A 13,358-nucleotide genomic window follows, 5' to 3' on the forward strand; every position below is an offset into this window, starting at 1 on the left:
TACCAGCGTCAGCTACGTAGAAAAAGATCCTCGAGTAGAAAGTAATAATAAATAAATTCTAACAACAGCTGATCAAGCTTAAACGTGCTGCTGTTGTTCAGCCGCTGGTTTCCTCTTTCTGGTGCAAAGTGGGCCAAAAGCAAACTAGAGACACGGACTCGCGACAGAAAAGCCGATCAGCTGATCATTAAGCAGTTTCATGATTGAAGTAGCAGCAAGAAGAGGCAGTCGCTCCATATATCGTTTGTTAAGCTTAATGCAGGAATGCTTTACAAACATTCAGAGATGGACTTACACACTTGCTTTACTTCTCTCGGGGATAACTTTGTCGGAGATGAAATGCCGGGTTGCTAGCGAAGCTCCAAATGCTATCCAGACCACCGACAGGCATGCCACAGCCGCTCTATCACGTGATGCATACTGCTCCGACGTGCTAACGTTCTGAGGTGAGTTACGGCGTGTTGCAAGTTTTGTGAGGTGCTTTCGTGATATTTAATGGATCGGATTACATTTTTTATTTTTCTCTGATATCCGATCCAGTAATTTAGGTCAGTATCGGACCGATACCGATACGTAATATCGGATCGGTCCATCTCTACAAACTACATCCAAACATTCTGCACTGCTTTATTTAGTTTTTTTTTATTTGTGTCATATTCTTTAGTTACATATAAATGACACTCAAACTGGTGTGGAACTCATTTTAACGTATCCCGCTGCAGTTAGAAGCTTACATACATTCATCATGGAGGTGAATGTTTTGTTAATATTAGCCTTTCAATTATTTCTGTGAACTGTTGTTGTTTTGAGGCTGAATGATTACACTGCAAACATCATTTAAATCACAGCTTTAATTTTTGCAGAAATAAATACAGGGTATACATACTTTACATGCAGCGCACCTGATTTAAAAAAAAACAAAGTGACTCTCAGGAAGCTGCACCTTTACCAGGTGCTTCTGGTGTCAACAAGTTTCTGGCACAATTTCTGGTTGTTCTTCTAGGAAGGATTAGTGGAGTTAAATTGAAATGGTTGTTTTCCTGGCAACTGACTTTTAGTTGTTTTATATATTTCAGAGGCAGCCTTAATGTGTGACTGAGGTCACTGCCCAGCTGAGTCCAAGCTTCAAATGGCAGTTTGAGGTTATGCTGAGGCAGTCTACCTTCTTCATTATCATGGGTACAGTGCTCTCGTTCCTCACTTTTACACCTACAAAACAAAGTTGCATCTAAAGGTGTGACTCATCTGACCATTTAATTTCCAGAAGCTCTCAGTACTAGAGAACATGCATCTTTCTTGGACAACAGCCTATCAGTCCATGGCGATGTGAAGCTTCTTCACAGCAGACTGTGACATTGATGTTTCACTGATGTCTTGGAGGATTTTTTTTTTTCTTCTGACCATCTGAACCAACTCATCTCAGGGTGACAGCCAGCCTCTCTTTCAGACCTAAGCTAAATGGATATCCTCCCTAGCAACTTGTACTTTTCACCTGATGTTCTGCGAACATTAAACTCTGGAGCTCTCAGGCACATGGGCCCAGAAACCAGTTGGCAACCCGCTGGTCACGTCATGTCCCAAGGGAAAAATGTGTCGTTTCTGAAGGCTGTAAGCTGGGTGAAATTAGAGAGTCGCAGAGAAGCTGGTTTCTTCTACACAAACTACGGACAGCTGTGGCAATCTGCTCTTGCTAGGAGGTTTTCACTGCAGCATGATATACCTCTAAGACCAATTTCACCAACAACCTTCCACAACCGTTCACCAACCATTCAGGGAATGCACATTGTTCCCCAGTGTCCTGTGGCTACCAGGCAGTCACTGACCAGTCTCTTGGCCTGCATAACTGGAGCTTTAACAAGAGATTTCCCGACAACTGCCAGGAACCATCAACAGCCACTCACAACTGGTCAAATTATACTCATTCTTCCACAGTGCCCAGTGGTTGCCAGGCAGTTGCCAACTGGTCTCTAGGTCTGTGTGACTGGGGCCTTAGAAATGGCTCCAAGAAACATTATAGACGCGTGTGAATCTACAGTTCTCCTCTTCAGATCTGAACTGAGCACCCTGGACTTTTTTACTGTTCTTGGTCAGAACGACGAGTGCTGTGAAAAGAAAATCTATAAGAAAAGAAGCTGCAGCATTCTCCACTGCAACCACTGAACATCCAAGGTATGGACATTGAGGCTGTGGACAGCTACAGGTACCTTGGTGTTCATCTGAACAATAGACTGGACTGGACTCATAACTCAGACGCCCTCTACAGGAAAGGGCAGAGCAGGTTGTACCTGCTGCGGAGACTCAGGTCGTTTGGAGTGGAGGGCCCACTCCTGAAGACCTTCTATGACTCTGTTGTGGCTTCTGCTATCTTTTATGGTGTGGTCTGCTGGGGCGGCAGCATCTCTGCTGGGGACAGGAAGAGACTGAACAGGGTGATCCGAAGGGCCAGCTCTGTTCTAGGATGCCCTCTGGACCCAGTGGAGGTGGTGAGTGACAGGAGAACGGCGGCTAAGCTGTCATCCCTGATGGACAACATCTCCCACCCCATGCAGCAGACTGTGACAGCACTGAGCAGCTCCTTCAGTGGGAGACTGCGGCACCCACGGTGTGGGACGGAGAGATTTCGCAGGTCTTTCCTCCCCACTGCTGTCAGACTCCATAATAAAGACTTTAACTGATCAAGCACACACATCCATACATATGCAATAATACTAAGTGCAATAATCCTTTCTGTCATCGTTGTATTTTTACTCAGTTGTATATAGTATTTGTATTCTATTTTTATCTTATTGTATATTTATTTTATTTTATTCTACTGTATATAGTATTTTATTTTATTCTATTCTGTACAGTTGTGTACTGTATTTATTCTTATTGTATTCTAAATTTTGCCTCATAACTTTTGCACTGTCCACTTCCTGCTGTGACAAAACAAATTTCCCACGTGTGGGACTAATAAAGGTTATCTTATCTTATCTTATCAGCTGTGATCAGTCAGGATCACTCACAGGAATTGTGAGTGCCTTGTCAACACATTTTGAAACTTTTAGTACCTCTGAAAGACAGTGCAAGTATATTGTTGGCTATGTATATTAAATTTCAACTTAAAACATATTTTAGGAAACACATAATAAATTCCTGAGTCATTTGCATGTTATGCATCTAGTCCAGCATTAAAAAACAAAAAAAAAAAGCAGTTCACAGAATTTACTGAAACCCAAGATAGCGAAAATATTTACATCCATGATGAGTGTGTGCCAACTTTCTAAAGAAACTGTGTCTCCAAACCTTCAAACAAAGAAACAAAGAATCCACATTCTCAGACTTTTGTTTATAAGACATCAGCCTTCACAAACTCGCAGCTTAATGGTGTATTATCCTTTTCTACTTAATGAAAATCAAAAATCAGTCATGTGATTCGGCTGTGGCTTTTGCTTACAATTAAAGAACAGAAAAACAAAGACTGAACAGTTTTGACATTTTTAGTAATTTTTTTTATTTTTTATTTTTTTAGCACACATATGCCATGGCATCAAAGCCAGCGTCTGGGTCCTTCCAACGGACAAACAGTATTTATAAAGTGTCCCACAGGCCTTTTCCGCTCTTACCGTCTGCAGACATCCGACAAGTAAACAAAAGCAGAAACACAGACACTTAAGGTTACTCACCTCGGCTCCTCATCTTTGGAGCGCTTTGGACAATATTTCTTCACCAAGTTCCTGACAGACAAAAGACACAGAGAAGCAGACTTGTGTAAGACATTTTAACTGTGGTAGAGAGACACACACATGTATACACACACACACACACATATAGAAAATAGGCATCATAGTTTATTATTAGAGATGAATAACACATTTAAACATCAAAGTCTCTGCCTGTCCATTCCCTCAGGCTCTGCTAGCACAAACTACAGTTACAGTGTGATTTAATTATTTAGCTAGAGTGCAGAGGAATGTGTGTGTGCAACAAACTATGCATGCGTGTGTGCGCACGCACACACGCATGCATGCGAGTTGTCTTGCTATCAGTGACAAAATAAGGAGTTTCTGCCTGATTTCCTGGAAACATGTTTCATGCAGACCTTTGATCACTCTTCACAAATCCTCAGCGGTGTGCGTCTTTTTTTTCATCTATTCACAAGAGATATCCCCCCCTTTGAAATCCCAAATGCGCCGCCAGTGGGACTCTACTGGTTTTTAAATGTGAGTTACTAGGTCCGTGCCCGGTGAGTTTTGAAAAAGGTTGAATCAACAGACACAGAGAATAAACACACGAGGCACTGTGCTGATGCTGTTATAGCTCAGACTTTGAGCATGCTGGAGACAAAGACAGGCTGCTGTTAAATACATATATTTACCCTTCTTTTAGTTTTACATCATTTCATCTCATGTCTTCATTCCTATTGTCAGTGCATTGCTTTAGACTGTTTTTTAAGTGTGCTACATGTAACTATGGCAAAAAAAAGCAAAAAACAAAACAAGCAGCGCTTCATCTCTGACCTTCTTCATCTTCCATACATTACTAGAATAAAACTTTTATACTACTCTCAGTATATTGCATTTTTTGTCTTGAAGAAAGGCTTTTTGCTGTTGGTGTGTTACTGCTCTTAATGAACCCAACAGTGCACACGCAGCTGTATTATACCAAAGGATATAAATATTCATTTGGGATTCAGTCCCAGGAGTGGCAGCATTTACATTAGCCTGATCAAATGCACAAAAAAAGCTTCAATATAGAATCTTCAGCATCAAAGGATTACCCAGTATGTATATGAAGGAAAAGACAACACCATCACACTTAATCTGTGTCTCATAAAGCTGCATTTTATGCTTTTTTTTGTCTTAAAGTATATCAATATAACTTTCTGTATTTGACATTTTGAATGTGTGTGTGTGTGTGTGTGTGTGTACCGTAGCTGCTTGGCATAGTTTTGCTCTATCTCCAGTCTCTCCTTGACAAACTTTGCATAGCGCTCAAGAAAGTCAATCCCCCATTGAGTGTGTTTGTCCAGATTCTCGAACTGGTCCTAAAGACAAAAACACAGTAAGACAGAAAAAGACACATTTAATAAGGACTTTCAGGACACGGTGAACAAAGGGTTCAAATTCAAAGATTAGTCAGCAGTCCATGTGGAATGACTCTGAACATACAAATGAGATACACATTTCCTTCTGCTGGCTCAGCTCTAAAAAGTATTAGTGAGCTGTGTACATCTCATGCATCCCTGATTTAAACCACTACATGTGGACAAATCACAATAAATCAGCTGCAGACTCGACATCAGAAGCAGCAAAATTAAGATCAGCATGAGGACGGAATAATGATTGATTCGTACAAATTACATATGACATACTGTTTCAGACTTGAGTATTATTGGTGGTTTGATGAGGAACCCAAAGGCCAGTGAAATCAGTGTCTGTGGCCACATGCCCACATTCGATCCATTCTCATTGAAATCCATCCAGCTGAAGGTTTTCGGGCCAACTGTTTACATTTATTGTGAGTGAACAAGGCATTTTCATGTCCAGATGAGTTGAATCAGCATGATGCATGCAACAACTGTCAAATATGTCCTGCATCATTCTTTTTCATGGGCTACCAATCATCTGTTCACTGCAGTAGTTGCAGTTATTGTCCTGCTCCTGCAGTCAAAGGTTTCTGACTCTCCAGAGGGGATCAGTTCAGCTTGGAAGAGGAGATGTTAACATCTCCATGCGCTTACACAGACGGAGGATACGCATGCAAAGAATGGAGACAGAAAGCAGCCAGGGCGAACATTTACATCCCAGAAATGCTCTTTATAGTCCATCCCTCTCAAACTGATGGAAGCTTCATTGGGTTTGGGTTCTGGTTGCTTTGCTTGAGGTGTTTTTTGAAAAGGAAACCAAGACTTCACTGTAAACTGGTGGTGCAACAATTTTAAACTTTATAATTTAATATATTAGCTTTTTTTGTTTTGTTTTTTGTTGCATTGTAGTTTTTTTTTTCTATCCACAGTGCACTGCCTCATGGCGGTAAACGATCAAGCATCCTGCTCCACAATCACCCTCATCAAACACAATCAACCCTGGACCCTGCCCAGGACAAACACTCTTATCTATAGCCCACATTGGTGGTTGCTGGTCACTTAATTGTTTTGCGTAAGGCCACCACAATGGCTGTAGATTTGCTAATGGCTGTAGCAATTCTTCAGCTGGAACCAGCTTGCACTGTTACTGCTTTTATAGTGGATCTTACTCTGCCTTTTTCACTCAAATACTGAACATCCTTGTCACTTCTGTCAACTCAGATGAACACCATGACTTTTTCAAAGTACTGAAAGCTCTCCATTAAGACAAAATCAAACCAAAAAGGTGGAAATATGTCAACTACTGTGGACACTGACATCAAAATACCCATCAAGTGAGCCACATGAGCTACTGCTCTGTGTGCTTTAGGCTGCATGTGGGTGTGTGAGCGTGTGTGTGTCAACATGAAGCTTGAACTGGAGAAAAAGAAGGTCACAGAGGCAAACATGAAACAGCCAACCCTTGCTTGTCCAGTTATTACTTTCTTCAAACACAAAGAGAACAAAAGGAAGCCGAAACAATACTGCAATTTACCTTGCTGTGTACATAGAACAGCAGTGTCAGCAGCAACTGATACCCATACTTAAATGCCAAGTATGGTCTTAAAATCATTAGCAATATGTTCAGAAGTTAACTGCCAGAGTTCTCACCCACCCTAAGCCTTGGCAGCACATCACCCCCACCCTTATGCATCTTCACTGGCTCCTGGTTAAGTTCTGTATCTCCTACAAAATCCCCCTCCTCACCAACAGATCCCTACACAGCACTCTAGGACGTCCTCCTTCCCTTCACATCATCCTGGAATCGGATTTCCACCAACAGGGATCTACTGTTCACCCCACACACCAGCCTGCCATCCTAAATTTGGCAATGCCCCTCTCTGGCAATTTCAAAAAGCAATTATTATAATAATAATTATTATTATAACCTCAGTTCACACACAGAAACAGCTTCTCTAAATCATATTTCTCTAACCAATGTGGAAAAAACTGCATGTTACTAAAAATGACAGGCATTTTTCCCTCCTGCTATACTTGAATTCAATGTATCACTCTACTATTCTGCCACGTTTTCCTCCCCACTGTCCACTGAGGTCCATAATAAGTGCTTCACTAAAGCTTGTAACATCGTGTTTCCACTGTGAAGTGTGGAAGAAATTCTGTCTGGTTCAAGACAAAAACTGCAAACAAGAGGGGGGGCTGCAGTCCAAAAGCAGCCATCAGTCAAAGAATATGCTCACTAATTACAACCAGTGAGATAAACAAAGCGACCCCAGCATGTTCACACAAGCAGCAGGATGAAACACAGAGTTCCCATTGGTCTCTATGGAGCGTGCTGGCAGTTTCCTCTAAGTGAGAAATAAACTGCAAAAGGGCACATTTTCTTATTCAAGCATAAAGATTTCACCCAAAACCGAGCAGCCAAAGACAAAACAAGAAGCCGAGCAGCAGGGTGAAAAAACAAAAATCAAAGAACGGCAATCTGCATGTTTTGGTGGAGCTTTTGGATCAATATTTTCTGCATCCTGTCTGTCTGGCTGCATCTGGTTAATGCGTACCGGCCCTGTTTCTTGCCAGCCTGTCTGGCTCGTTTTAGCAGCATGTCTGGCTGTGGTTGCGTCAGCCTCTGTGACGGTGCCTATGAATAAGTAATACGAGTATGAGCTCATCCTGTAGTTTGTGGCAAGCTGAGCACAGGCTGCCTCACTGGGGAAATGACAGCATCTTCCCGGTCTTCTCTGGGATGAAAATAACGCTGGCTGAAGAGTTGCAGCCTAAATCTGGGATTTGCAATGTGGCTTGGTCTCAGTAAAGGCACCTGCACCACTCACACTTTCTCTGCAGGGAGTCAAATATCAGTTTTTGGACATCTAGTATTCCTCATAACTACGGTAAGTACTAAGTAACAAGACCAGCAATAGTTTTTTTAACCTGTGTATCCAGTCCCGTGTTAAGCCAGTCAGCCGTTATCAGAGTTAGACTGCAGTCTAAGAAGAGAAACTCAGGCATCCCCAGCAACCTCTTCCAACTAGTTCAGGGGAACACCAAGGGTTCCAAAGCCAGCTGAGAGATCTCATTTCTCCGGAGTTTGTCCCAGGTTCTCTTCCCTCACAGAGGAGACATCCAGGAGGCAACCAGTCTCCAAACAGCTGCAGTCTGACTGCAATCACTCTCAGACAGATTGGTGAAGGTTTGCAAATAACTGCCGTCCAATTTGTAGATGGAGACAGACTGCCTACACAATTAATTAGAGTCAGTCTGCACCAGTGATCATCATTTTGCAGCTGAGGACGTGCAGGTCTGCAGACTGAGTAGTGGAGACAGTGGATGAGAGGTTGGGTTTTTGTTTTTTTACAATAATTTATTAAAACGTCTTTCTCATTTTGATGTAGACAGCCATGTGGTCAGATTTAAAATGCAAGCAGTGGTTCAGTGTTTCGCAGCGTATACACAGTGTATTTTAGCCCAACTCGATCCAAAATTCATTGTGAACTTTTCAATGATGATATTCTACAATGAATTACTGAGATGTGTTATGTGTGTTACTTGTTATACTCTTTGCTCTTTAATACATTTTACCCATTATGACCTGTAATTAATTATCAGAATTTTATTTTTTATTTTTTTGTTAAACAAATACAACCACTAAAATTGAATCTTAAATGCTTATTTTGTTCATTCTAACTTGTATTTGGAAAAATTTGCTGGAAATTCACAACTTAACTTTTTTCAGGAAATGACTTCTTTATCACTAATGCTGTTGTTCCAGGACGGGGTCAAACTTTTCCCTGCAGTATCGAAAATGGTATTGAGTAGCAAGTATTTTCCTCAGTATCGAGTTTGAAATTCTAGTATATTGACAACTCTAGTATTAACACGAGCAGAGGGAGCTCATTTCTGTCGTTTGTATCCGTGATCTCTTCTTTTTTCCACTGCCCAAAGCCTGCAGACACAGGTGAGGACAGGCAGGTAGACTGACCAGTAAATCAATAGCTTCAGTTTCACACTCAGTTTTCTCTTCACTGCAACATCTACCAATCTCTCCATTTCTTGTGAACAAGACCCCAGGGTACTTAAACTCCTCTACTTGAGGCAGTAACGGTGGTGCCAATTATCATCTCCGCAACTTCACACTGGGCTTCAAACCTCCCCAGTATGAGCTGGAGGTCACCATCTAATGAGCCAAAAGAACTACATCATCCACGGAAAACAGAGTGCTGCTTGGCTGTGCCTATCAACTAATCAACTAAGTTTAATATTTAAACTGCTGGTACATTGATCCAAAACAATGTTCATATGTACAAATGAAATATTAAAATGATAAACATACACCTTGGGATTTGATTTCACTGTTTCTGTTTGTATACTATGTGATATTTAAAAAGACTAGCTCACAAAATAACACACATCATACGAGCTGAACCCTCAAAGCAGCAGAAAGGTGAACTAACAGCAATATTATCATCAGCAGGAACACAACATCCTGTCACACAATCCCCACATAATCACAGGAAGAGGTGCCTCCACAAACACAGCAGTAACACTAGACCCCTCCATCACAATGCATTTGGACTGTTGTACAGTGTGTGCTGGGGATAAAAATACTTGCACTGAAAGCGATATCATTTAGCCAGAGCGAAAAATACTTTAACTGAAAATCTTTTAACAAAATAAATAAACCATGCTATTTTTTTGGTTTTAAAGTCTAAACTTTAAAAAAAAAAAACAGAAAAATTAGAGGAAATATTTTTTTTAAGTCTCTCCACCCAAACTAGCATAGATAGCATATCAAAAATAAATTAATGTTGACCTTTGGCTTCATGCACAATCCCAGCTCAGGTAAATGTCCTCTGCTTAACCCATTATGCCCATTAGCCCATTATAACAAAATTCCGGACCAGAGAAGGTGTAACAGTGTAAGTTCCCTATCAGTTAATTACAATATGATGAAAGATTATTACAGATTTTTTTTTCTGTCTAGTCAAATCATAACACACTCCACTTTTATGACTCACTAGTGGAAAAAAAGATTGTCATTATCTTTATATAACCCAGACTGAGAATCATAGATGACATCAATGCTGCAGTAATGCTTTTGAACATTAACACACATGAACATTTCACTATAAGGAAACTAGGGAGCAAAAAATAAAAATAATGACAATCAATTCCAGTTAGCCTTTATTTCTGCTGGGAGATACAGATACAGGTCCTAGTGAACAGTCTGAACACAGCCGGTCGATTGGTAAATTCATAACATCAGTAAATGTGAAGCTTCATGCTGTCCTTACACTGTACTTTTAAGATAGCTCCAAGGTGGACAAGCTTATATAGCCAAGGCTTGTTTGCTGATTGAAAATGTTCATAAAGTCGTTGCAATCTTAAAAAAATCTTAAAAAAACAAAACAAAACAAAACCAAGTACACCCTCGCTGTTCCATAGGAACTGAGCGGTAGTCAGGTTATGAACACTTGAATAATTGATCATAAGCAACTGTGAGAACTAGAGCTGGGCGATATGAGATTTTTTCATATCACGATATGTTTTTTTCATTTCAGGCGATAACGATATCTATCACGATATGAGCCAAATAACTATATTTGTAAGATTTAAATGTGCCGTTGCTCACAAGTAAAATGTGAAATAATCAGCAGCTTGTTTTTATTTAAATATTTATTTCCCATAATAAGTTCAACAGGGTAGATGTACTTAAGGAACATGAGACTTTTTCAGATAAATAAAGGCAAATATTGCAAACTACACAAAAGGCAGCCGCTAAAGCGTTTAAGTTTCAAAATAGAACAAACGAAACAGACTAAATTGTCAATTCCACTTAGAAACAAAATATTAATTCTAAAAATAAATCTTAGTTTGTTTTACAGAAGAACAGACAAAACTGACTAACTTTTGTCAATATCAAATAAACTGAGAACTAAAAGGAAATTCTCAATCTCTCCTTGTTGTATAGCTTAGCTTTTCAAACAGTTTTAACAGTTACTTTAGTCTGACAAAAGCCGAATGACGAATTAGCGCTTCCAGTCAGAGACTGAGGCTACGTCCACACGTACACGGGTATTTGTGAAAACGGAGATTTTCCGTTTTCGTTTTAAAAAATAATCCCGTCCGCACATAAAGGGAGAAATGAAGGAAAACGCTGCTATGAACATGCCAAAGCAGCAGGTGGCGCTAGATTCCTAACCGTGCAGAAATGTTGGCCAATCAGAAGTCTAGAAGCCTCGGTAGGAAAAAGTAAACAAAGCTGGGGCATAGAAGCAGAACCGAGTCGTATGTGTGGACGGACAGTAACTGTGTGTATATGTAAGCATTTAAACACTGCAGAGAGTAGAATTAACAGTATTGTAGAAATTCATTTCACCGAAACAATAACGTGGCGCACAGTGTGACGCATGCACCAGTTTATTGCATTTCCAGACTTGCTTTCGGCACAATTTACAGTGCACCCTACTCTGTTTTTTGTCAGACTTGAAATTAGGGCTGCTCAATTAATCGAATTTTAATCACGATTACGATCTGGGCTTTCAACGATCATTAAAAATGACTGAGCCGATTATTAGCCCCTCCCTCATGCTTTACTCTCGCGCTGCTCCGTGTGGCAAATCAAGCGCACTGCTCTGCATTTCGAACACGCGTCACAACAATTAAGAGGACCCGAGGGAAGCTCGGAAAGCTAAGCAGAAGTTATTTGGAGAGGAGAGTGACTGCCGTTGGTTGAAAAGAAAGGTAAAGAAAAAAAACTTCAGTGGTGTGGAAACATTATGGGTTCGCGGAGTCAGATGTGGATCAAGTAGACACAGTGTGTAAACTTTGCTATGGTGTCGTAGCTGCACCACAGAGCAACACTGCAAAGTTCACATTTTTCATTTATTTCTTATATTGCAAACATTTGCACTGTTATCAGTATTTGCACACTATTTTATATTATTTTTTTAAAGTCATTATTCAATACATTGTTATTGTTAACCCTTTAAAGCCGGTCAGAGCAGCATGCTCGTTTTGTATAACTATTTTTAAATCCCTGTAGAACCTGAACCGCTAAGCTAGCACAATAAATTTTTTTCCATATGAAACCAGAGGAGTTACATCTTATGCCATCAGCTTGTCCTAGGTCACGGTTTCCTTCCACATAAAGCTTTGCAAAAATTGCATAAAAAGCGCTTGCAGGAACAAAAACATAATATTCCAGAAACACGCTTTGCCGATCCGATCAGCTGTTCATAACACTTCCCACATTGAAAAAGACGTCAACGCGAACTATCGCAAGTGACGTCGTTTTTGCGGAAAATGTAGTTTTTTTTTACTTGTAGGCCTTAGAACTCGAATTGCACTGCTGGAAATAGTTTATTTTGATGCACATGCACATTCTTTGCAAATTTGCATCATAGGATTGTTTTTTTGTTTTTCCTGCAGTATATAAAAATTGCTGTATCTCCAAAAATAAAACTATGAAGACACTCAAAATAAATTTCCTGTTGTTGTAAACTATTTTTTGCAACTTTTTTGTATTTAAAGTTTTGAGGGATAAACCTCTTAAATTTCTCCAAGTAGAAATATATGTAAAAAAAACAAAACAAAAACGATTTTCAATTTTTTTTTTGTAGTTTATTGCACTTTTTTGCAATTAATGTAGTTACTATGGACTTAATACATACACATTTTAAAAATATGGGCTATAACAGTTGTATTGATGTATAGCAACGTGAAATGCTCCCACAAATGGCACTACAGCATGTAAAAAAAAATATATATATAAGCTCTGGCGGACGAAATAAATATCGTCAAATAATCGTGATCTCAATTTCAGTGAAAATAATCGTGATTATCATTTTTGCCATAATCGAGCAGCCCTACTTGAAATAGCCGAAATACCTTCAAACTATGGAACTTCTATGGCTCTTCCGTTCGACAATCTCTCCGGCATTGGAACCATCATCTGTTTTCTCTTCGGTCACGCTCGGTTGATTTTTCTAGTCGGCACACTCATTTCCTCCATTACGCGCTGGCTCCATTACCCGCTGGCTGCTTCCCAAACAAACACACGTGCGGCTTGGCACTTGTGCTGTACGTAACAAGCCACGCAACGTGACGCTGCGGCTGTGATTGGTTCGGCTCTGCGCTACTTAATTTGGATTGGCTGACCTTTTTTTTTTTTTTTTTAGAGGACAAGAGCGGCGAGGTCTATCGCGATAGCTTAATTTCTCTATCAAGTAAAAGTTATATCGCGATACATATCGTTATCGTTCTATCGCCCAGCTCTAGTGGAGGGTTTACT

The 13,358-nt window shown here is 40.2% G+C and overlaps 1 protein-coding gene across 2 annotated transcripts in view; it reads right to left on the reverse strand.

The window, feature by feature from the left end:
• The window catches only part of fnbp1l (formin binding protein 1-like), a 48,977-nt gene that overhangs the window by 12,621 nt on the left and 22,998 nt on the right, over positions 1 to 13,358 (reverse strand). For both annotated transcript variants that reach the window (XM_085375470.1, XM_085375471.1), the window contains exons 2-3: positions 4,911 to 5,026; positions 3,666 to 3,716 (exon numbers count right to left, since the gene is read on the reverse strand). In XM_085375470.1, coding sequence (XP_085231596.1) covers positions 3,666 to 3,716; positions 4,911 to 5,026 — 167 coding nt within the window. The remainder of the gene's footprint in view (positions 1 to 3,665; positions 3,717 to 4,910; positions 5,027 to 13,358) is intronic.

Source organism: Diplotaxodon limnothrissa, linkage group LG17 (genome assembly GCF_057381915.1).
Source record: "Diplotaxodon limnothrissa isolate DT_005_m linkage group LG17, D_limnothrissa_male_GT1.1, whole genome shotgun sequence".
NCBI lineage: Eukaryota > Metazoa > Chordata > Actinopteri > Cichliformes > Cichlidae > Diplotaxodon > Diplotaxodon limnothrissa.